At 32.4% G+C, this 25,035-nt stretch overlaps 6 protein-coding genes across 6 annotated transcripts in view; 3 read left to right on the top strand and 3 right to left on the bottom strand.

The window, feature by feature from the left end:
• HELRODRAFT_194773 (hypothetical protein) overlaps positions 1-4,554 on the bottom strand; it is a gene marked incomplete at its 5' end in the record, with an annotated part of 4,869 nt that extends 315 nt beyond the window's left edge. Inside the window, 7 exons of the mRNA XM_009033784.1 lie at positions 116-323; positions 344-507; positions 945-1,307; positions 2,003-2,833; positions 3,403-3,497; positions 3,573-3,656; positions 4,112-4,554. Coding sequence (XP_009032032.1) covers positions 389-507; positions 945-1,307; positions 2,003-2,833; positions 3,403-3,497; positions 3,573-3,656; positions 4,112-4,554 — 1,935 coding nt within the window. The 3' untranslated portion in view covers positions 116-323; positions 344-388. The remainder of the gene's footprint in view (positions 1-115; positions 324-343; positions 508-944; positions 1,308-2,002; positions 2,834-3,402; positions 3,498-3,572; positions 3,657-4,111) is intronic.
• A 1,275-nt stretch (positions 4,555-5,829) lies between these two features.
• Positions 5,830-7,757, bottom strand: HELRODRAFT_183073 (hypothetical protein; the record flags this gene model as incomplete). The annotated part of the gene is made up of 5 exons (XM_009033785.1): positions 5,830-5,973; positions 6,228-6,530; positions 6,691-6,840; positions 6,902-7,010; positions 7,300-7,757. The coding sequence occupies 5 exons, from the start codon at positions 7,755-7,757 to the stop codon at positions 5,830-5,832; spliced, it is 1,164 nt and encodes a 387-aa protein (XP_009032033.1).
• A 1,266-nt stretch (positions 7,758-9,023) lies between these two features.
• Positions 9,024-14,276, top strand: HELRODRAFT_91302 (hypothetical protein; the record flags this gene model as incomplete). The annotated part of the gene is made up of 10 exons (XM_009033786.1): positions 9,024-9,235; positions 10,869-10,968; positions 11,621-11,718; positions 12,004-12,069; positions 12,296-12,425; positions 12,613-12,829; positions 13,017-13,156; positions 13,255-13,385; positions 13,714-13,785; positions 14,195-14,276. 10 exons carry the CDS (start codon positions 9,024-9,026, stop codon positions 14,274-14,276), a joined length of 1,248 nt encoding a protein of 415 aa, XP_009032034.1.
• Positions 14,277-16,117: 1,841 nt separating this feature from the next.
• HELRODRAFT_183075 (hypothetical protein) lies at positions 16,118-17,451 on the top strand (the record flags this gene model as incomplete). The annotated part of the gene is made up of 2 exons (XM_009033787.1): positions 16,118-16,763; positions 17,339-17,451. The coding sequence occupies 2 exons, from the start codon at positions 16,118-16,120 to the stop codon at positions 17,449-17,451; spliced, it is 759 nt and encodes a 252-aa protein (XP_009032035.1).
• Positions 17,452-18,078: 627 nt separating this feature from the next.
• On the bottom strand, positions 18,079-18,558 carry HELRODRAFT_183076 (hypothetical protein; the record flags this gene model as incomplete). The annotated part of the gene is made up of 2 exons (XM_009033788.1): positions 18,079-18,284; positions 18,459-18,558. 2 exons carry the CDS (start codon positions 18,556-18,558, stop codon positions 18,079-18,081), a joined length of 306 nt encoding a protein of 101 aa, XP_009032036.1.
• A 1,251-nt stretch (positions 18,559-19,809) lies between these two features.
• On the top strand, positions 19,810-20,617 carry HELRODRAFT_183077 (hypothetical protein; the record flags this gene model as incomplete). Its single annotated transcript, XM_009033789.1, has 2 exons — positions 19,810-20,054; positions 20,272-20,617. The coding sequence occupies 2 exons, from the start codon at positions 19,810-19,812 to the stop codon at positions 20,615-20,617; spliced, it is 591 nt and encodes a 196-aa protein (XP_009032037.1).
• Between the last annotated feature and the right edge of the window lie 4,418 nt (positions 20,618-25,035).

Consider the following 25,035-nt stretch of genomic DNA (forward strand, 5'->3'; position numbering starts at 1 on the left):
TAGATATATATATAGAGATATATATATATATATATATATATATATATATACATATATACGCCAAACATTCGGTAGAATTTATAGAATATTGTAAAAATTATGGTCTATTACCAACATATATATATATATATATATATATATATATATATATATATATATATATATATATTCAATATATACAATTAAGAATTCTGAACCTCATGACTAGTCGTTATCATCATAATCTTATCATTACCGACATCATCATCATCACCGTTGTAACAAAGCTACTAGTATTTAAGTTTGTATTTAAATTCAACGTTATCAAAATCGTCATCACACAATCATCGTGTTTGTCATCATCATCATCATCAGCGTTATGACGACGATGATAGTGTTGATGACGTCATCACGTTTGGAGCACGTCAAAGAGTTCGATGGACATTTTGTTGCTGAAGACCTCGTGTGTGTCCTGGACATCGTGAGTGTCGAAAAAACTGTACGGAAGATCTGAGTGCAGGTCCATCTCTAAAGATGGTGATGATGAGGATGATGATGATGACGACGATGAAGATGAAAAGATGATGATGATAATAAAAAGATGATGATAATATGATGAAGATGATGATAAGGACGACGACGATGATGATAGTGATGAGGACGACGACGACTTTGATAGTGATGATGAAGAGGAAGATGATGAAAATGACAGTTGAATGATGATAGCGATGAAGATAATAAATGATGTATTAATAATTAAATAGCAATAAAGATGGCAATGAAGATGACAAGTGATGATGACGACAACCACGATGAGAATAACATGGAGCGACAATAAAGACAATGGTGACCTGACAACAATTATAACGATATATGGTTTGCTAGTTTTAGATATAAGAATGATGATGTCGGTGATGATAATAATAATGATAATGATGGAAGTGATTGAGAAGATGATGGTTAACCTCTTATAAAATCATCAGCAACTATCTCTCCAAAAATTTCTTGTTGCTGAATTATGTTGCTGTTGCTTGTGGCCAAAAATGTAGTCGCTGTTGTCGCGAATGTTGATGTTGACGTTTTAGCTGTTGCTGTTGTGAGTTGTTGTGATTGATTGAAGTCGTAATGAAACGTTTGTTTGGAGGATCTGGATGAGTTGAGCTTGGGATAAGATATGAAATCGACATTCTCTTTTATAAACCTGTAGTTTATGTCGTTATTGTTGATGTTGTTGTTGATGTTATTGAGATATTTCTCATCCTCGTTGAATGACATCAGCAACAATTCATCGGCATGAAATTCCTCGTGCATGTCCGCCGTGACATCAACTGAAAATTTTTTATTGTATAAGGGCACGTGTCAGCTGCTTGTCATTGTTGAAAAAATATGGTAAAAATATGGTAGAAAAATATGGGAAAAAAACCTACTTATGTCAACAATAAACACGCATGCTACAATTATAATGACATTAGCTTGGGGATGTTCAAATCAGACCAATCACATATTTGTGATTCACTGAGATTATGACAGACAGATGAATGATTGATGGGATGGTGGATGAACGATGGAAGCAATGCTGATGTGGAACACGAACTCCAGGCGGTTTAATCAATTGAAACTATAACAATGCGCCCATTAACATGAAATTGTATCTACTTAATCAATCAGTCAAACTACTTGATTAACACAGTTTGATTGGTCAGCCAATCAGATCATCTTCAAACAATCCAACTGACCAATGAATGGATTCCTCATACGAAACGATTCCTCATAACACCAACCAGCATATCAAATATGTATGTATTTATGTATGTATGTATGTATGTATGTATGTATGTATGTATGTATGTATGTATGTATGTATGTACGTACGCACGTACGTATGTATGTATGTATGTATGTATGTGTTAAAACCAAAACATGATGAGTGACACTGAACCATCAAACATCAAGTAACAAATGGATTAACACTTTGATTTGTCGTATGTATGTATGTATATACAAACAAAACAATTAACCAAACCTATTTCATCATCCACATCAGCAGCAGGTACGATTCCATAATTATTATCACCATCATCATTATCATCATTGACAACATCAATATCATTATCAGTGATGTCACGGGATAATTTCTTGATGTTACCAGCGATTATATTGTTGTGATTAGTGTTGCCAATGTTGTTGTTGTTGTTGTGAATGCCATAAACAAACTTATTTATGTCATGCTTATTTTTGAATCGTTTTTTATTCTGTTTGACATTTTTAGCCAAAATGATGTTCTTATCAATTCTATTCATTTTATTATTTGCATTATTACTGTTATTATTAATATTGTTATTTTTATTATTAATATTTTTATTATTATTTTTGTTGCTATTGGTATTTTTCTTCTTCTTATTCGAAGTTTTGCGATTGCAACATGCGTGTTTCAACTTTTTGGAGTTGACCGCGGTTTCCATGGCAACATCAGCTGCCGTGGCAGCTGATGATAATGACGTCACTGCTTTAACTGCTACGATTCTGTTGTGTTTATCGCTGCTGCTGCTGCTGGTTATTTTGTCGTCGTTGTCGTTGATGTTGTTGTGATTTCGGCGTAGAGTAGTGCTGGTTAGGTTGGTTGGCTCGTTGATGTCGCAAATGTTGATGTAATGATATCTGTTGTTAATGTTTCGTGCATGGTTGTTGTTGATACTATCACTGCTGTGGATGTTGTTGTTGCTGTTGTTGTTGTTGTTGATGTTGTTGTTGATGCTGTTGTTGTTGATGTTGTTGTTGTTGTTGTTGTTGATGTTTGACTGAATGTGACTGATGAGTGCATGGTAGGAAGACAGGTCTGAATTATTTGTGATATCTGTGGTGGGGGTTAGGTTGATTGGTTATCATTAAACATCCCATCACAACTGATTAATCATTTTCATCAAGTATCATCAATGATATCAACACCATTTTCAACAATGTCATCATCATCGTCATCATCACCATCATCATCAACAACAAAACCTTTTAATCATTTAATCATCTTTAATAACAAACTTAATCATCATCATCATCATCATCATCAGTAGCTTATTAAATTGAAGTTTCGTCCACATCTTTATTGCAATCACCAACATCGTACCTAATCATTACAATTAGCAGTATCATTACCACCACCCCTCTTATCATCCGTCATCATCACCATTGTCGTTATCATCATCACTATCATCAACATCATCATCACTATCATCAACATCATCATCACTATCGTCATCATCGTCATCATCATTATTATTTTCACTATCACCATTATTGCTAGTCAAAATCTTATATCATCATTACCAGCACAACTACCATCATCGTCATCATCACCATAACCTGTCACCGTCATTATCATTATCATCACCATTATCATCATCATCAACCTCATCAGCTGCTACTAACGTTCGGAGCAATAGTTCGTGTAAGGCAATGGAATATTTTGGCAGCAACAATTATTATGACTATCATCATCATCACCATCATCATCACCGTCGCAACTATTATTATTGTTGTTGTTATTGTTATTATTATTATTAGTAGTAGTAGTAGTATCACGATTGATATGTAGGCACCTTCGTTTTGTGTTGTTGAAGTTGTTGTTGTTGAAATTGTTGTCGTTGTGGCTGGGATATCTTCGCTTCTTCATCACCAATTTCCTGGTTTAAAATAATTGGATGATGGGAGTGAATGAGCAAAAGAAATGGAATGAAATAAGATGAAATGAATGAAAATAAATGAAGAAGAAACGAATGAATGAGTTAATGTACAAAAAAATTGAACGAATGATATAATTGGTTGAGTATTGCAGAATAAGGAACATCACGAATGAAGGAATCGAGGATGAGTTTACAACCGAAAGAATACGTGAATGAAAATGTGAATGAATAAACAGATGAGAAACGAAATGAATGAATGAATGAATGAATGAATGAATAATTGAACGAAGAAAAATGGAAATGGAAAAAAATGATGAACAGCAAAACAAATCTACAAAAAAAAAAAAACTAATTTAATTTATTTATTTGAAATTAATTGAAAATTTGAATTAAAAAAAACTATTTATAAATAAATCAAAATTAATTTTTTATTATGGTGCGAAAAAAATTCAAACTTTAGAAATGTAGGCAGATGTGCCATATCATCATCATCACCTTCAGTATTATTATTATTATTATTTTCATTAGCAGTAGTGGTAGTAGTAGTAGTAGCAAAATTTATTTTATTATCGGCTCTGAAATAGTTGATGACGTCATCCAAGTTTTTGATCCTCTTCATGACATTATAATCTACGGTGGTTCGATATTTATACCCGTGCTCCAGGCCCTCAAGCTTCCTCTTTAGATTCACTTTTATACGATCCAGGTGATCTTTTCTTGAGGTTGTGACATTATTATAGTTATTATTATTCACAATATTGTTGTTATTATTATTGTTGTTGTTGTTGTTATTGTGGTTGTTGTTGTCAGGACGAATGTTTTTATTAAAGTTGTAGATGTTATTGCAGTTGTTGATAGTATCATTATTATTATTATTGTGATTGTTATTATTATTCATATTACTGTTATTATAATTATTACTATTATTAATATTGTTATTATTATATTTCCAATGAAAATTGTTTCTAAAAAACTTGTAAGCCCAGCAGTAATCATCCTCACCACCACCACCGCCACCACCATCATCATCATCATCATTTCCACTGCTGTCATCATCTGATTTGGAGAAATAATAAGCAAATTTCAATGACAACAACAACAATACTACTACTACTACTACTACTACTACTACTACTACTACTACTACTACTGATAATAATAATAATCATTTAAATTATAAGCTTAATATTTATAATAATAATAATAAGAAATAAAACAAGAGGAAGTGATCTTGATCTTTGAACTTTGACCATAATAATAATAATAATAATAATAATAATAATAATAATAATAATAATAATCAAAATAATGATTGAAAACCAACCAACCGGTTGAATTGATTTTGAAATTGGAGCTACCATCATCATCATTATCATCATCTTCCCAGATATTATCGTCATCCTCTTTTCTATCATCATCATCATATTTTGGAGTAATATAAATGTAATGTGGTTCGTGTTGGTCATCATCATCATTACTTCTCTTTTGTCCATTTTTTATTTCAACATCTTCATCATCATTATTATCAAAATTATTATTGTTATTATTATTGTTATTGTTATTATTATTGTTATCATTATTATTAGTATAATCATCATCATCATCATCATCATCGGGGAAATGTTCCACATTGGATTGCCTCTTTCTCTTGTGACAAATTGGCAATTTGTTTCTACTCTTTAGAATTTTATTTTTGTTGATATTATTATTACTATTGTTGTTATTATTATTACTATTGTTGTTATTATTATTATTGTTGTTGTCGTTATTATTAGTATTATTACTATTACTGTTATAACTGTAATGTTTACTGTAATGATCACAATTTCTTCTCTTGTTTTTAACATTATCATTGCAGTTACTGGAGCAATTACAATTAAGATTATTATTATTATTATTATCATTATAGTTATATTTATTATTATTATTATTAGTTTTTGAACTATTGTTATTATTACTAATATCCTTTAAATTTCTAACGCTTTTGCTGTTTCGATTTAAAATGCTGTCCGAGGCTTTGTTGCAGTTGACCATGTTTGTATGAATTTTGTTGTTGTTATTGTTGTTGTTGAGGTTGTTAGTGTTGTTGTTATTAATGTGATTGTTGGTGATATTGCTGTTGTTGTTGATGTTAATAATGTTGTTGTTGTTTTTAATAAAATTGTTGTTAACTCTAATTAAATGAGGTTTCTTGTGGTGTTGTTGTTGTTGTATTTTTGTTGATGCTTCCAGCAATGATGTCAGAGAAACCGGTTTTACTGTAGTTGTTGTTGTTATTATTGATGTTGTTGCTGTTGATGCTGTTGATGAGATATAGCTATTTTGCAATTTTAAATTTAAGAAAGGTTTATGCATGATATTTTTATTTAAATTTTTGCTAAATGATGTCATAGGTACAGACGTTGTTGTAGTTATCTTCAATGTTGATGATGTTGTTGATGTTGTTGATGTTTTTGTTGCCGTTGGTGTTAATGATCTTGCTGATGCTAAAATTTTCAAAGTTGGAAGTGGCAAAGCTGTTGTTGATGTTATTTTCGTGTAGTGTATTTTGTGAGGATTTATTCTCCTAACATCAACAATTGAGGTAATATTTTTGCTGATGTTATTGTTGTTGCTATTGTTGTTACTGGTGTTGTTGTTGTTGTTACTGATGTTGTTGTTGCTGCTAATGATGTTGTAGTTGTTGCTACTGATGTTGCTGTTGTTGTTGCTAATGATGTCGTTGTTGATCTTGTTAGCTTTTAAGCTACTGTTGATGATGTTGCCAGTCTTCTTGTCTTTAATGTCAGCATTTTTAATGTTATATTGAATGTTGATGTTATCAGCTCTGTGTTCATCGTTGGCCAACATCAATGTAGAATTAGCTGGACACTTCTTAACAATTTGTGGTGGGTTGGTTGTTGTTGCTGTTGTTGCAGTTGGTGTTGTTGATGTCTTTGTTGTTACCATCAATGTTTTGCTCGATAATGATATTGATGCTAGTGATGATGTTGACGTTGTTGATGATGATTTCGATGTTAATGATGATGATGACTTTAATGAGGATAATGATGAGGCTAATTGCCTCTGAGCTGAAATTCTTTTTATGATGTCCAGAAGAGATGGTGTTGTTGTTGGTGTTGTTGTTGCTGATGTTGTCGATGATGTCACTAACATATGGTGATGTGCTGGCATTGAAAAAGCACTTGAATGTGTCAATGATGACGTTGTTGTTGTTGATGATGTTGATTTTAATTTCAACAAACTTCCTTTTCTTTGCTGCCTTGTGGAGGATTTGATCTGATGTTTTCTTGGTTTTGTATTTTCACCACGTTCTGGAAATTGCTGATGCTGATGTTGTTGCTGTTGTAGGTTCTGTGTTATTGAAGTTAGTGATGTTGAATTGATATGTTTAAGAGTGTTTCCTGTAAAAGATGACTGCAGATTTACATTTGGATTTAATAAATGACTAATGTGTTGTGGTAGTTGTTGTTTCTTATGTTGTAATAAATTTTGAGGTGGTTGGTGTGGCTGTTGAAGTAACTTATGTTGCTCTGGCTGTTGTAGTAGTTTATGTTGCTGTTGCTGTAGCAACTTATGTTGTGGTGGTGGTTGCACTAATATGGGTTGGAACAAGGCAGTTGAGTTATCCACGAGCAACAACTTTTGATTCAAACTCTGAAAGTCCTGACACTTCAACAACGATCCCTGATGCTGCTGCTGTTGAGGAAGAAGTTTGAATTGTTGGAAGCTACCTGCAACATTGTTGTTGTTGTTGGGCTGTTGTTGAATGAAGCACAACAGGTATGGCGTGTTGACTGCTTCTTTACCCTTCTCCATGGACATCACTTGAGGTTGTAAAATTATTGTTGGAGTGACGTTTTTGTTGATGTTGCAAATGTTGTTGCTGCTGTAGTTGTTGCTGTTGCTAGTCAACAGTGGGACGTTTTGTTGAGGAATGTTTGTTGAAATTATTGGCAACATTTTAATGTTGGCAACTGTAGATGTTGATGTAAATCTTGCAGGTGAATCATGATGATGAAAGGTACTAAGGATATTATTATTATTCAGTTGGTTCCCCTGAGTGCCGCCTACTTTTTTGCTTTTATTAGAGGCATCCATAGTTCATTCAATTACAAATTACTAAGTCTGTGACAGATCGCTATGATGCAAATACATTTAAATCTATTAATTTTAAGAATTGAAACATTTAAAATAAATAAAATGAAACAAATTTTAAAATGGAATCGGCAAAGACATGCCATAAAATTAAATTTTTATATTATAAAAAAAAGTAAGTTTGAAGCAAAAAAATATTTGTTTGATGAAACACCATATAATTTTTTAATATCCATATATTCTATACTATACATTGTGGTTGTATCATTTGTCAGTTGAAGTATCAGTGGTTGACTATATTATAGTATTAAGGGTTTTAATAGTAAAATAATATACTACAGATACATTAATATTAATTTATATATATATTTACATATATATTATATATTTTATTATTTATTATTATTACTATAAAATTATTTAATTATAATATATAATTATAATAATTATAGTACTAATGGTTGATCATATCATCTGTTAATCTACAAAAGTCAGTAGTGGATGATCATTAACCTTTTTTTAAGGAATTTCAAGTTATATCTAAATTTATTTTATTTTTACAATATAATTATTATAAAATAAATTAATTAATAAAAATATAATAATAGTTCTCACTTAAGGACCTTCATCTTCTTTCCAAATCTTCAAATTTAAATATTAATCAATAAAATTAATTGACGCCCAGTTTTTGTATAGTCAAACAAAATCAAAATGAAATAAAAAATCGATCAAAATGTGTAAATCAATCATTTGCCAAATCCAATTGATACAATTTGGAATCAAGAATAAAATAAAAAATTTGGTTGATCAAACAAACGTGAATTTATTTAACATTAACTGTTAAAGTGTTAACAGATAACTTTGTTTAATGGTAATTGTTTTTCTAATATAGTAAATGTAATAATAATTAATTTTTTTTTAATAAGACGGACCCAACTTCGAGATCTCCATTCTATTTTACACAAGATAAGAAACTTAGCCACCTTTCCAAATTTTGGAAAAATTGTCCAAAATTTGAGAAACGAAAGCAAATTTTTTACAATTTACTTAAAAAATATTTCAAAAGGTGCTGAATTGGTTATAAAATGTCTTTTTTAAACTAACTTTTTATTTGGACAACATTTTTCATAACACGATTTTTTTAATAAATTATTTATTTAATAAGTCGCTAAAACTTTTTTATTTCAACACAATGTTGAATTGTGATTTTTCTTTGTTAGAGATATTACAAACTGTCTTGCTTAAACATTAAATCTTAGAACTTTTAATATGTTTAATTTAAGAAACATCACTTTCAAATTTGACGTATTCACATTAAATAAAAAATTTGAAGTTTTTCCATTAGTTGTGCGTAAGAAATTTTACCGGAGAATTGTGTTAGGCATCGAAACAAGCTGTGATGACACCGGAGCGGCCATCGTAAGTGAAGATGGGTCCTTGTTGGGAGAAGCCATCAATTCACAAACTAATATTCATGTTCAGTTAGTAAAGAATGGTTTGACTTTTTAGAAATGGATAATGGTTTCTTTGGTAATCATGAAGAATACCTTACCACCCATTATGTTAAGCTTCACTCACTTTTTATTATCACTTATTGATCTATCTTTTACATATTTATTTTTATTACAATAAAAAAATTACATGCATAGAAATTAAATAGACAATGATGAAAAGATGTAAAGCCTTAAAAGTGAAGTTAGACTTAAAAATTTTTATCATGAAATAAATTACAATTTTGTAAAATAGCTTTTTAGTTTTTATTAATTATTTCTTTATAATTAAATGATTTTACGACATAATTTATGATGCAATTGAAAATTTCTATAATAGAAAAACAAATAACAGCACACTTATATATTTTCTTAACTAAATAAAATACTCACATGTTGAGTATTTAAATATTTTGCAAATACTTGGTCAAAATTCAGTATTTAAATAGTATTTAAATACCAAATACTGCTACAAGTATTTAAATACTGGCTGTAAGTATTTAAAAATTATTTTAAATTCCATGCAGTTTTCATTTGATAATCAAATTTGCACGTTAATAAAAAAGGATCACGAATTAACAAAATTTATTTTTATTATTTTATATACACCCACATCACATTTTAGTAAATCTCATAAATGTTTCCATTAGAAATGAAAAAAACATTAATACTTAAAATTCACCAATAATGTTGGTTAACTTTAAGGAGCAGTAATGTCTCAAACAGATCATCAGATAAACGATTACGCTGTTCAGTTAAAATAAGAGCACCTAAACTAAATCAACTGGGGCACTTGAAGGCAATGCTGTGTTATATCTAATGAAAAGTTGTTTAATTTTTAAATGTTTGTCTAACATTTTTAAATCTTTATCTTTATCATTAAGATACTGAAAATGTTGTTGCGATTGTTCTGTGGATAATTCATCATCAAAGTCAAAGAACGTTTCTGTTTTACTGTCATTGATCCTGCTTTTATAAACTGGTTCTGATGTACTTAATAGTAGACACAGACTGTTCTAAAAGTTGCAGGCATTTCGCCCTGAGTTTTGAATCATCTATCCACTGCATCTATCTACTGCATCTATTTTTTGCCCTATTTCCAACTTCAGGATTGCAATCAATTTCTGGCACATGATGTACAAATAAAATAACATGTACAAATTAATATGAAATGAATGAAATATGCTTAAACTTAAAAACATTCAAATGGTTTAATTTAATGAAATAAACAATTTAATAATTTACTTATAAACAATTTAATAATTAAGCAAAGTATGCGGCTTTGTGTTGAGTATTGGTTGGAATTATTAAATTATGATATATGAACATCTTAATGATTTGATGAACAGAAAAATAATTTTGGACAATGAGGTGGTGTGATGTTTCTACTGCTGCATTGGCTGGGTTCGACTGCAAAAGAATCTCGGCCTATCACATATAATCATACTTATTCACTTTTGCTGTGTGTATGTTATTGACACCTCTGAGAATTGATTAAAACATAATTAATATTATTATTACAACAATTTTTCAATAATTAATAAATCAATTGTTTGTTAATTAATAACTATTTTTCATTAATTTGTAATATGTTAACGAATGTAATAGTAAAATACTCCAACAGGGCAGGAGGCATAGTACCTCCAGTTGCAAGGAATCTTCATAGAGATAATATAGACGGAGTCGTTGATGAAGCACTCTCACAAGCTAACCTCTCTCTAAATGTGTGTTATGTCGTTGTATTTTTATTCATTTATTTATTCATTCATTAATTCAATTTATCAATTATTAATTATTTATTTATTTGTTTGCTGTATTCATTGTTTGATTCATTTGTTTGATCATTCATTCACTTTATTTATTTATTTGTTCATTCGTTCATTCATTTCACTCTTTCTTTATATAATTTTTTAACAAACATACATGTTTGAAATAACGCACTGCCCAAAATTTTAGATATTTGTGAATAATTTTGTTCTTAACTTTATTATTATTGTTGTTATGATTTTTTTATTATTATATGCTTATGTTTTTATAATACTCTATCATCATTGTGCTCATTTTAAAAGGACGAGCGATAATGACTATTGACTAGTCTTACCATTTTATTAATTTGTATAAGTTTACGTGATTATTATTATGGGGCATGTGACCTTAACGTTAGATGGACAGAAAAAAAACTCACTGAGAACAGAATTCTGTAAGTAAGGAACTGGCTGTCTTTACTGATGCGCGGTTGCGTTGCCGAAATAATTTCACTAGAGCAAACATTTTGCTGTGAGGGCCGCGTTGTGAACTATTTTACCTTTGAAGGGCCAAATATGTGCTTAAATAGCAAATTTTTTTGACTCTTTATTTTTATTTATTTATTTGCAGGATATAGATGTGGTTGCAACAACAATAAAGCCAGGATTGGCCTCTTGCCTATCAGTTGGCCTGCAGTACACTAAGAATATACTACAACGACAACACAGGTTCTTTTTGATGTTACGTCATGGTGGTTTTGTTGTTGTTGTTATGGCAATGATGATGTTGCTGCCACTGTTAAGATGGTGTTATTGCTGGTGTTGATGTTGTTTTTAATAATAATAATATCACATCAGTTTGTTTTTATTCACTCATTCTACATAAGACCGTTGATAAATTTTTGTTCGCGTGCTTTAAGTATGGTTTTTTTTATATAATTCTTAAATTATTAAAATCAATAATACAACTAAATCAATTCAACCTTTTTTCCACCCACTCCCTAATCTTAATAGAAGGAAACAATTTATACCCATCCACCACATGGAAGCACACGCTCTCACCATCAGATTCATCAACAGGTATGTTGTTATGTGAGTGTGTGTGTGTGTGTGTATGTGTGTGTGTGTGTGTTGTTTGTGGCGTGAGTGTGTTTGTCATTTGTCCTTTTGTTTTTTTGTTTGTTTGCGTGGTTTTATGTATGTTTGTTTGTTTGCGTGGTTGTATGTTTGTTTGTTTTTGTTTGCTGCTTGAAGTTAAAATTATCAATTTGAGGTGCTCACATCCCAACCCACCTCCACCGTTCAGCATCTCATTTCCCTACCTGGTGCTGTTGATAAGTGGCGGGCACAGTTTGTTGAGTGTCGTACGAGGGGTCGATGATTTTGTTCTGCTGGGCAGGGGAATTGATGATGCACCTGGGGAAGTCTTCGATAAGGTTGAAGGGGGTTCCTGTTTCCTGTCGGATGAATGAACATGGTGAAATGTTAAAATTATGGTTAATTACAAAAGTGATCAATTAATTAATGTTTGATTGAATAATTAATTTGTATATATTCAAATATCTACAAATCTGGTGAAAAACTTTGTAACTTATAACTTTCAAATGATGAACCATTCGAAAGGTTGCCAGACGATTGCGCCTGAAAGACCTCCCCCAGTGCACCAACCTGAGTGGGGGTCAGTCCATTGAAGTGGTGGCTTCAGGAGGCAATCCTTTTCGTTACCCCCTCTTCCCCATCATGACCAGGCTGGCTGATTGCAACTTCAGTTTCTCTGGACTGAAGTCTTGGGCGATGAGGACGATTGAAGAGGAGGAGCTTGAACAGGGTGTGTTGCTCTGTTGGTTGTTTTTATGTTGGTTGTTGTTACTTTTGTTGTTCTCTGCGTTATTGTTTATTGGTGTCTATGCTATTTGGTGCTGATTTTTGTTTGTGTTACTATTTATGAGGTTCATGTGTTCTATATATTTTTTCTAGTTTATATTATCTACATTGACCGCTGCCAACCCAGTCAGGCTTGTCAGAAGGTGAAGGTCACATATCGAATCTGGCAGACTTCTGTGCTACTTTTCAGTACATGGTGTTCCACCACATTTGTAGAAGGGTGCAGAGGGGGCTGTTGTTCTGTGGGATGAAAGGCCTACTTGGGGAAAGTGTCAATAATTTGGTTGGTTGATGGGTTTGTCGTTTGGTTGGTTTGTTGGCTAGAAGGCTGGCTGGTTGAAATTTAAAAGATGTTAAATTATTCATTTAAAATGATATCAGGTGATATCAGGAGGTGTGGCCAGCAACCAGTGTGCTCGTCTCATGATGTCACAATTGTGTCAACATTATGATTGTCATGTTTTGACTCCTCCCCCAAAATTATGCACTGATAATGGAATCATGGTTGCATGGTTAGTTAGTTCTTATCTATTTTTTATTGTTTTTCTTTTTTTTTTAAATTTCCAATATTACTAAATCTTTATAACTGTTTTAATAATTGTTTATTGTTGTCCGTGGTTTTATTGTTTATTCAATCATCATCTCTGTTTTTCGTTTTTGTTTCAAAATATCGTAATAATAATTACGGTTTATAATAACAATAAAAATATTGTTATACAATTTGTTCATGTTGATGTTGTTGTTCAATTAATTAATTAATTAATTATAATGAATGTTCATCCTCCCATCAATTCAGTCATTAATTCAGTTCATTAGTTTGAAATTATTTTCGTCGTGTAGGAATGGAGTGGAGTTGTTGAGAGCCAACAGGAGAATGTACGATGATGCCTCATGTTTCCAAGTTCAACCAAAGTTTGTTTTCTTACGTTTCATTTTAATTCTTCTTCAGTTGTACGGCGTTTGATCTCTGATAACCTTTTTTAACCTTTGATAGACTCTCTTTACGCCTCTGGTCTCCGTAACATTTTAATTCATTTGTTTATTTGTTCTTTTCGATTGCTGTTGATTCATTTAATTTGTTTGCCTGTTGAAGCCGGTTTAATTATTTTCGACACTTCCTATCGTGAGAATGGCCAAAGTGATAGATGTTGCATGAGCTACCACACCAGCGAGCAAACATCCATTATATGTGTGGAGGTGTTACTTTTTAATGAAGTGTGTAAAAAATGTATCATGTATAAGAGAGATGGATTAATCGATGGACTAACTGATTAATTTATGTACGTGTTGATTGATAAATAATTTATTTTCTATTCGACAGGTGTCCACTCGGAGTTGACCTCACCCATGATGTCAGATCTTCCTGCATAAAATTACCAAAAATAAAATTACTGAACAGCTGATGATTAACTTTTATTATTTATAATGTATTAACGCGAAAAATATTTTCATATTCTTAGTATGTTGTATTGTATGTAGCAGCAGTTTTAGTAAAACTATTTTACTCTTATAAAATAAAAGTGTTATCCAAGTTTGTAAGGTATCTAGAAGTTAATTCTATGTTTAGCCCAAATCATTACAAGAATGATTTTGAGAGATTTGCTTTAGGAAATTTGTCCAAAGCTTTGTCGAAATAAAGAAAGGTGTCAGGCAAGGCTGTGTATTCTTTCCAAGCTTGTACAATCTCTATGGTGAGATCTTCATAAAAAAGATAGATCTACCTAGAATATCCATTGAAAGCGTGAATATTAGCAATGCAAGATATGCTGATGATACAACTCTTATAGCGAATTCTATGGAAAAACTGCAAACAATTGTTTTCAAACTGGTTTTTGAAAGTGAAAGGAAAGGCTTGCAAATTAACGTTAACAAAACAGGTGCATGGTTATCAGTAAAAGCAAAACCGCACCGATCTGCTCCATAATCATTAATGATAAACAGTTGAAACGAGTCAACTGCATCAGTTATCTCGGAAGTCTGATTATCTTAGGTCGTAAATGTGATGTAGATATCAAACGAAAGATAGCTATAGCGAAAAGTGCATATTCTAAAATGAAAAACATTCTCACCAGCAATAAAATCAGAATATCAACAAAATCAAAACTGTTAGGGTTTTACATTTTTCTGTGCTCACTTACGACGGCTCTGATTCCTGGACGATTTCTAAAAAAAATAGAAAAAAGGAGTAATGCTGCTGAAATGTGGTTTTGAGAAGAATTATGAAAATTAGTTAGACCTCTCATACCTCCAATGAGGATGTTTTAAGACACATTATTAACTACATGTTGTCTGAAACTGATAAGTCATGAAAGTGGTAGTTTTATAGATTCGGAGCTCAGAACAAACACAATGTTTGAACCATAGTACTTCATTATAGCACAAATATTATTGATAGTTTTTCTAAATGTCAGTGATGCAGGAGCTGTGGTAGTTTTTGTCCAACTGTCTGTATAAAGAGATCAGATTGTCTAAGAAAACTTGAAATAATAGTGGTATCCATTCCCTTGCAGTTCGCAAACAATTCTGGCTATAATTTTTCAAAAGATCGTCTTTATTATCATTATTATCATCCGCATCATCATTGCTGCTAGCAACACCATCGACACCAGAATCATCGTTGTCGTCGTCATCATCACATCATCGTCATCATTACATGCTTCGCTTAGTACCACTGTTTTACCGTATCTTAAAAAATGGCTTCACGCTTCGTTATGTACGACAGGCTCTACTGTGCACACACACACACGCACACAAATATTGTATAAAGATATTAATAGCACTGAACTTTATACAAAATGAAAAATACAATTTTTGTATTGTTGTTGTCATGGACGTCATTAACATTACTACATTAACTCAACAATATCAACTCAACCAGAATTAACAACCAAAAATACAATAGAAACAACAGCAACAATAATAATAACAACACATTCATTAGAAATAATTAAAATTATTGATAGCACGGTCTGTCGAAAAAATGCAACAATATTAATTTGCGGCGACGCAAAAATGTATAAAGGCAACGATGTTGTTGTTGGTTGACGGACGGCTGAACAGACAAAAAATGTTTCGATTAAAGGGTTCTTGTAATCCGCTTTATCGGAGTTTGTAAAATTTCCAAGTTATAAAAATCAACGGAATTATTACAAAACTCATCCTTATCCTCGTCATCATCCTCGTCATCAACAGCCAACTCAAAATTCAATATCGAAAAATTTTGATTCCCCCACCTCTGAACGCGATGACTTTCATCGCCATCGTCATCTTCTTCCTTCTTTTCAACACACCATCCACATTATCACAAGTAACCTCTGCTGAATTAGCTGTTAAAATACCAGTGGTCGCCGCAGATGTATCAATAACTGCAACAGAATTGAAAACTGGGACCACCACAAAAACTATAGCGGAGATAACAGGCGATTCAACAACGACTTCAGCAAACGCAGCAACAGTTGCGGCAAATGAGGCAACAGCTGAGGTGGCTACAACAACGGCTGCGACAAATACATCAACAATTGCTGAAGATACAAAAACAATTGCGGTAGATACAACAGCGGCTGTGGTAGTCATAACAACTGTTGCTACAGATACAACAAAAGATGCAACAAATACAAAAACAATTGCAGTGGAAACGGCAGTAGCTAATTCTTTGACAACTGTTGCACTTACATCAGTAGTTGGTACAGCCATACCGACAACTGAAGCAAATAAATCATTTTCAGATGATGCAACAACTACAACACCAAGATGTTTCAGTCCATACAAGTTCTGTCTAGACGGAACAAGAGTATGTGCACTTGTTGACAACAACACAAACAACAACAGCACAAACAACATTAACGTCTTTACCGTTACTGCATCGGATATCAACGACATTCTTAGCGCAGGTATGTTGTTGATGTTGGGGTTGTTGCTGTGGTTGTCGATTTTGTGGTTGTTGTCGTTGATGTTGTGGTTGTTGTCGTCGATGAAGTTACGGTTGTTGTTGATTTTGATGTTGTTTTGTTGATTCAGTTATTGAATCAATTTAAAACAAACAATGGTAGTTGCATCCATAGTTACATCTGGTGTTATTTTTTGCAACATTCAAATGATATTGATCATGTAACATTTCATCGTAGGAGTCCCGATAGTTAGCACTAATTTAACATTCAACTGACTTGGTGGTTACATTTAAAAATAACATTTTTATAAAAAAGAATGCTTGGACAAAAAGTTGCTAAACAAACAAAAAATGGCTAGAAGCAAAAATTTAATAGCTAACTTTAATATTTTAATAAAATATAGTTTAAAAAATGCCTTAATAATAACAATTTCCAATATTTGTAATTAAAAAAATGAATTGAAGGGTAAAATTGTCAAAGCATTGTTTCATTACAATATAATACACACTACAACACGCGTTTGTTTGACCAAAAAACCTCCCAACATTTACAATAAACATTCACAATCTCCAACAAAGGACCATCTGCAGACAAAAACCTTTTACCAGTCAAATGCTCCTGGCTATGTGGATTGGATGACTCGTGCGTTGGATTCAACATTTACACGGAAGGTGTGCTAGCGTTGTGGTAGACTTTGGTGTTTTTTCATTTGGTGCTGTTGTTTCAATTGTTGGTGTTTTATTGATACTGCTATTATTGTCGCAATTGTTGTGAATGATATTTCGTTTGTTGCTGCGCAAATTGCCAGCACTGTAGTAGTTATTATGCCATCAGGACCTGTTTTAGGCAATAGGAGGCAATGGAATGCTTGACAATTATTGATTATTCAATTATTTATTATTTTTTATTATTTATTTGAGAATATGTTTATTCCTTTTTTTCACTAACTCATATAGCTTAGGTTTATTTATTTAACAGGCTAATTATTATAATCAGCGTGGTGCCTGTCATCAGATAATAAACCACACATTTATTGCTGGATAACAAAGCACCGGATTTGTAAGTTTTCTAACAAAGATAATCTAACTTATCCAAATTTGAAGCAAACTATAGGTTATAATAGAGACTTAGTGCTAACCAAAAAACTCTACTTGGTATTTATCCAGTATTTACAATTTTCTGAGTCATGTTCTTTAATGGTGTTTCATATAAGCTAATCTGATAAATTGATAACAAAATTATAGAACTAGAATCAAATTCGTTTAATAAATTATGAAAACGCTTTATTCCAAATATTAAAATTATATGTATATAATCGTTACATCTGATTAGCCATTTTTGGTTGAGCAATTTCGCGCTGAGAAATGTTCACAGTGCAATTTGTGAGAAGTCTGACAGCTCGTGATCGCATTGTTATTTGCATCATCTTTGTCAGGAGCTGGTTGATGTTAGTGTTAATGTATTTATCATAGAGTCGAAGTTGGAGATTTTTGCCGTAGTCGGAATGTTTTGAGGAACCGGAGTCTAAGTTGGATATTTTTCATCCGACTCCAATTGACTCGTCAGCCAAATAATTTCAGAAGTTTAAACTGCCTGGCAAAGAATTTTGACTGAAAATTTGGTTAGCCGAGTTTCATTTGGCGGTGGCTTTTCTTCGGCTAACGGCGGGCAATCAAAATACTTGATTAAAATACTAACCACTCATTAAAATGCAGTGCATTCGTGACAAGAACAAAATTTTCATGTACGAAAATTTTTTCTCTACATTGTTTCGTGTCATTGAGGAGGCTTTTGCCATTGCAGATAAGAAATGCACTAGGAAACATTGATGCAACTGATATAATAAATTTGTTGAAGCTTCTAATGTTTTGTATTCTATATAAATAAAACTTTTCACTTTAAAAAAATTAGTAACAATTCGTTGAAAATATATTTTTTGCTACAATTGAGCGTCTTACAAGTCTCAAATTACCGTGTTTGGCAGCTAGTTCAGCTAGTCGAAAAATTATTCAGCGGCTGACGGTTAACAGCCAAAAATTCGGCTGCTGCGACTAACGGTGGCAGCTGGCAGTTCTAGACTTCGACACCCTGGTATTTATTATCCTTGTTACCTGTTAGTGTTATCTTGGTCGTGTTGTTGATTTTAGTCGAGTTATTGTTTTTTTTTGCTGTTTCTTGATTTAAAATAGTCAGAAATTTTATTGAAGAAATTTTCGAAATTATTGTTATTGTAGTTTATTCTACTACTTGTACACGTACAGGTCTGCCGATTGCTAAAAACTCAACACATCCATCATCTACGTCATCACCTACGTCATCATCCAACTCTTCTCTCTCATCATTGATATCCACCCTGTTTTCATCTTCTTCCACATCATCATCGCTGTTCACCTTATTTTCTATAATCCAGTCCTCTTTGTTGTCGTCGTCATCTCCATCATCATTGCCAACGTCGACAAACGCATCATCGTCATCATCATCATCGTCAAATTGTGGGTGCCAGTTTGTCTTCAGAAACAGTCCAGAGTTCTATGAAAAGTCTACAAATTGTTCCTACTATAAGGTTGCAATGATGATGGTGATGATTGTGTACATGGTAGGAACGATGATAACGCTGATGACAAAATCGATTCTGATTATGGTGATAATGTTGATCAAGTCAACAGGTTTAAAAATGTTGATAATGTTTAAGACAAAGATAATGAAGCTGTAGATGATGGCGATGATAACGATGATGATGATGGGTGCTGTGTTGATGTTTATAGTAATGACAATAATAAAAATATCTCAAATTATAATAATAATAATATTTCAATATAATTTGAATTATTATGTGATGAAGAAAATGTTACAAAATTAAGTTAATATCAATTGTTATCATTATTTTCTCTTCAAGACGCTCCATAACAAATCAGAGTGCGTGCCACTGAGTGAGTCTTCCTTCAATTATCATTGTAAACGCCTGGTTGATAAAATTTAGCAAGTGACAAAATTTAGCATTCAGAAATTTTATCGCAAATAAATTTCATAAACCAACTCAGAAAACCTCATGGGAACGGTGACAGTGCCAGTCACACTGCCAAACATTCAGGGCACCACCAACCTGATTAACATCGACACGTGGACACTCATCCAGCAGCACACCAATCCCTATCACATGAACTATCCATGGCTCAATTATAGAAACGGTTTTGGGTCTCCCCCATCTTTTTACTGGTTGGGACTGGAAGCTGTTTACCAGCTCGTTAGTGCCAGGCCGCACATGTTGAAGTTGGAAGTTCTTCTCAACAATGGGTTAGTGGTGAGGGTTTTGTTTACTGGGAGATAAATAATTCTGAAACAAGATTAAAATGGATTGAAAAAAGTGAGACGTTTGTGTTTGTAATTTAAAAATTTTTTCTTTGTTTGCCATAAAATTCAGGAGATTTTAAAAAGACTCTTCTATTTTTCAACTGTGGCTTAATAATTTTTTGTAAACCTATATATATTTCAACAACAAACCAACAAACAGTCTCTTCTTAATGGACCAATACTCAACTTTCTCCTTGAAGAATGAGACAGAAAAATATGCCATCCACGTATCAGGTTGGATGGGATCCAACGCTGACGTGTTCAATTACTCTCCCAAGCTAGGGATGTGCCACAACAATCAGAAATTTTCCACTTACGATAACTACAACAGCGGAGGATCTACAAACTGTTACAATACTTACGGAGGGGGCTGGTGGTACTACGCCACTTACTGTCAATCTTCAAATCTGAATGCTTATAATTCATACTTCGTATATTACTCAAAAGTGAACGATTCTTCCGTTCAGGTTAAAATAAGCAAGATGTATATCAAAGCTACGATTTGATTTGATTGGTTGGTTAGTTGGCTAGTTTATTTTTCTAACAAAAATTAATTAAAAAAATTAATTACGAGACAATGGTGTGGGATTTGAAACAACATTCAATCAAAGAGAAATGGCAAATTGAAAATTCGTGACTCATCTTGATGAAATTTTTTTGAATTAATATTATTGAAACACTTTATCTTATTTTAATATATTTAAATTTTATTTTACTTTTTGCTCTCAAAAAGTAAAATAAAATTTTGTTGTTGCTGTTATTAGTAGTACCGACACTAACGTCATAATTACTAAGATCATAATTATTAAGACTAGGATTAACTCTCAAAAACATTACAACTATTTTTAACCAAGTTTTAGTCTGAAACTTTAACGTAGAACAAAAACAGTTCTCACATTTTTTAATTTACTTTCAACTATTATTTCCACCCAGAACCATAATCACAAGTCTAATGTAATTTTCAGTATAAGATTGTTGTATTGAAAAGATTATTGTAATTATAAAATCAGCGCTCTGTGAAAAATTTCTTTAACAACCCCATTGAACTGCACGCACGGCGAAACAACACCAGGTGACCTGAGTCACTGGGCCATCACAACGCCCAAATTAATACCTCAACGTTATTTAAAATTTCATAAATTATTTGAAGAAAAATTCAAACACATAAATGAACAACTTTCAAAACTATAAGATAATAAGAACCCTATTTTATTCTCTCTCTCTCTCTATATATATATATATATTTATTTATATATATATATATATATATATATATATATATATATATATATATATGTCGTTAAAAATGGTTGCTCAGCGTGCGTTTATAATCTTTTTTATTAAAACCTCAACACTTCTGATGACCCTGCAAGTGTTGTTTAGCACATCCTCCACCGGACAGCTGCCGGATTTTGGGTCCGCTCTTTTCTTTTTGAAAACTTTCGGAATAATTTTCGGTAAAGCGACAAGCATTTTAAATGTTTCTTAACGCATAAAATCAAACAAATCTAATTTATTTTCAAGAAAAAAAAACATAAAAATATTGAACAGCTCGAATTTGACGCAAATAATTCTCGAACATTTCATTTTAAAAAATCAAATCTCGCGCAAGTCAAACGTAAACCAACGTAAATTAAAAATTTATATCAAATCAAACATTTATTGTTCTTTGTTTTTTAATATATTCAAATACACATAACTAGAATAATAGAACTATTTGACATGCTTGGATTATTAGCTTACGAAATTGCATGGATTTTAAAGATGAAGCTATATGAAATAGTTACTTAATATGCTTAAAACATCGTGTTAATTCTATTTAATTTTATTGCCTAAAGTTATGATTTTATTAAATAAAATTATGTATTATTAAGTTATTGCTGTTAATTTAAATATAAAAATTGCTTTTGGTCCTGTGAAATCCGGTGGCTTACTTAGTAGGATTGAGCTATAGTCACCTTTTTTTACATTATTCGATCATGTTAAAAATTTGTTTGCTTATGAAATAAACGGCCTAAATAAATCAAAATTGTTATTTGAACAACTAGCTTCATTATATTCTATGAATATTTTACATTCTGCTGTTGCTCAGAGAAATTGGATGCTGAAATCATACGTTGGCTTACTGCAGTGGCTTACTGAATCTCAAACAACTGTCATGGCGGTTTTCTGTACATATAATGCTTTAAATAAATTAATATATTCATTTCACAATTATTTTTCGTCAATATAAATAAAGAAATTGCTTTTATCTGGTGAAAAACAGTGGCCAAGTAAAGCCGTATTTTAGCTTAATCGGATTTTTTTCATATATACAATACTATGAGATCAATCAATCAATCAACCAATCAATCAATCAATCAATCAACCATCCAACCAACTAACCAACCATTCATTCAATGAACTAATCAACCAACCAATCGACCAATCAATGAACCATATTTGAAAAATATTTGCAAGGCTTGTTCAAACTCGAACAAACACTTAACTGTACGAATCTACAAACAATTTCGAGATTTTAGTAAAGAAAGAAAAACACAATAGTTGCTTTTATTAAATCAAGAAATATCCAAAAATTGAATAACCAAATTAAAAAAACTAGAAACCAGTCAACATTTAATAAATAAATAGACATTATTAAAAAGATTGTTCAAAGAGGTAAAATTTAAGGCGACGACGAGAATAAAATGTAGTTTGTTTTGTTGGTGTGGTGCTGTGAAGCGAAAACAAACAAACACATCACAAAAAATTAGTAAGAAGTCGCAAGAATAGTAGTCAGTCACCTACCTACAATTAAATTACTCTCAGGGCCCTAGCTTATAAGCATTAACTCAACTCACCTACCTACAAATATGAATTTCTACGTTTTTGGAATTTTACATGTTTCAGGTATTTTATTTTACATATTTCAGCGTTTTTATTTTACTTGAAACTTTTTAACTAATGTTAAGCCCTAGCCTACCTACGATTGTTCAACTCATCTCAATCCCTAACTTACCTATGAATTAAATTAAGTCCGGTAAAGAAAATGGAAAGTTGAAGAGAAACATAACAACAACGACACCGAATGAATGGATGTTGTGTATGTGTGTGTTGTATTAATGTGTGTGTGTGAATGTGCGCGCGTGTACTCTCCAGAAACCTCCAGAAACTTCATCATGAGACCACCATCTGAAACGTGCTGACGCTCACCACAGCCCACCTCTCATCTTTCTGTAGACAAGTTTTTTTTATTAGCGTAGTATTAAATCAAGGAACAAATGAACGAACGAATAAATGATTAACTGAATGAATAAATAATTAGTTAAATGAATGAATGGAATGAATTAACGTCAAATAATGGAAAAATAATTTGAAAGATTGAGTGAAAAAATTAATGAATGAGAAAAATGAAAAAAATTAAACTAAACCTTATTTCAAAAATCGTCGTTACTGTAATCCATTGTACCGACCACCACATTTAGGTCGGCACACATGATTTCATCCGAACTTCTGAGTGTCAGTCGAACAACCAACGCGCTGATTCTTCCTACACCACCATCATCATACGTAAATCATCATGAGACCACCATCTGAAACGTGCTGACTCCCACCACTGCCCACCTCTCATCGTTCTGTAGACAAGTTTTTTTTATTAGCGTAGTATTAAATCAAGGAACAAATGAACGAACGAATAAATGATTAACTGAATGAATAAATAATTAGTTAAATGAATGAATGGAATGAATTAACGTCAAATAATGGAAAAATAATTTGAAAGATTGAGTGAAAAAATTAATGAATGAGAAAAATGAAAAAAAATTAAACTAAACCTTATTTCAAAAATCGTCGTTACTGTAATCCATTGCACCTACCACCACATTTAGGTCGGCACACATGATTTCATCCGAACTTCTGAGTGTCAGTCGAACAGCCAACGCGCTGATTCTTCCTACACCACCATCATCATACGTAAATCATCATGAGACCACCATCTGAAACGTGCTGACTCCCACCACTGCCCACCTCTCATCATCCTGTAGACAATTTTTTTTATTAGCGTAGTAGTAAATGAATGTTAGAATTTTAGAAGCGAAAAAGTATAAAGTTAAAATAATGGCAAATAAATAATATCTTAAAATAATAAAGAGAGTAAAATGTAAAAAAAAACTTACCGTCGTCCATTCGACAAAGGCAGAATGATGAATGCCTTTCGGTGCCTACGTTGTCCTCCAAAACTGGTGCCAGTCCTCCTCGAGATTGTTGTTGAAACACAGCCCGTGGGATGGAGAAAGATAAAGAGAATATTCTCATCAGAAAGCTTAGCGGTGCTTGCATCTCAAATTGCTTAATAAAAATAATCCTATCTACCTATTCAATTACCTTAACTAATCTATATTAAATTGTTAATGGTACGATAGTCGAAAGTCCCCCTTCATTTTCCCTCCTTGCACAGAGGTTCACCGACAGCCAGGGCACCGGATAGTAAACCATTGCCGTGCGGATAGTAGACTATTGCCGTGCGGATAGTAAACCATTTGCCGTCCGGAAGCCGTGCGGGTAGTAGACTATGGCCGTGCCGCATAGTAAATCATTACCGTGCAGATAGTAAACCATTGCCGTCCGGATAGTAAACCATTGCCGGTTCACCACTGGCCACCAAGGCTTACCTCTGACAAGAGACTTCGAAATTCAGAGTCTATCGGCTATCGTACCCTCAACTTACCTATTCATTACAATTAAGCCCTAGCTTACCTAAAATTACAAAACTCAAGAGCCCAATTCATTGGCCTTTCGGCACCCACCCCACCACCTACGTAATGCCTTGGGCTCCAACTTAGTAATAATAATATAAAACTTAAACCCTAAATCTATTAATGAGTATGTGTTACAACGTAGCCTTAACCTACCTATTCATTACATTATGGCCATAGCTTACCTAAAA

Source organism: Helobdella robusta (assembly GCF_000326865.2).
Source record: "Helobdella robusta unplaced genomic scaffold HELROscaffold_98, whole genome shotgun sequence".
Taxonomy (NCBI): domain Eukaryota; kingdom Metazoa; phylum Annelida; class Clitellata; order Rhynchobdellida; family Glossiphoniidae; genus Helobdella; species Helobdella robusta.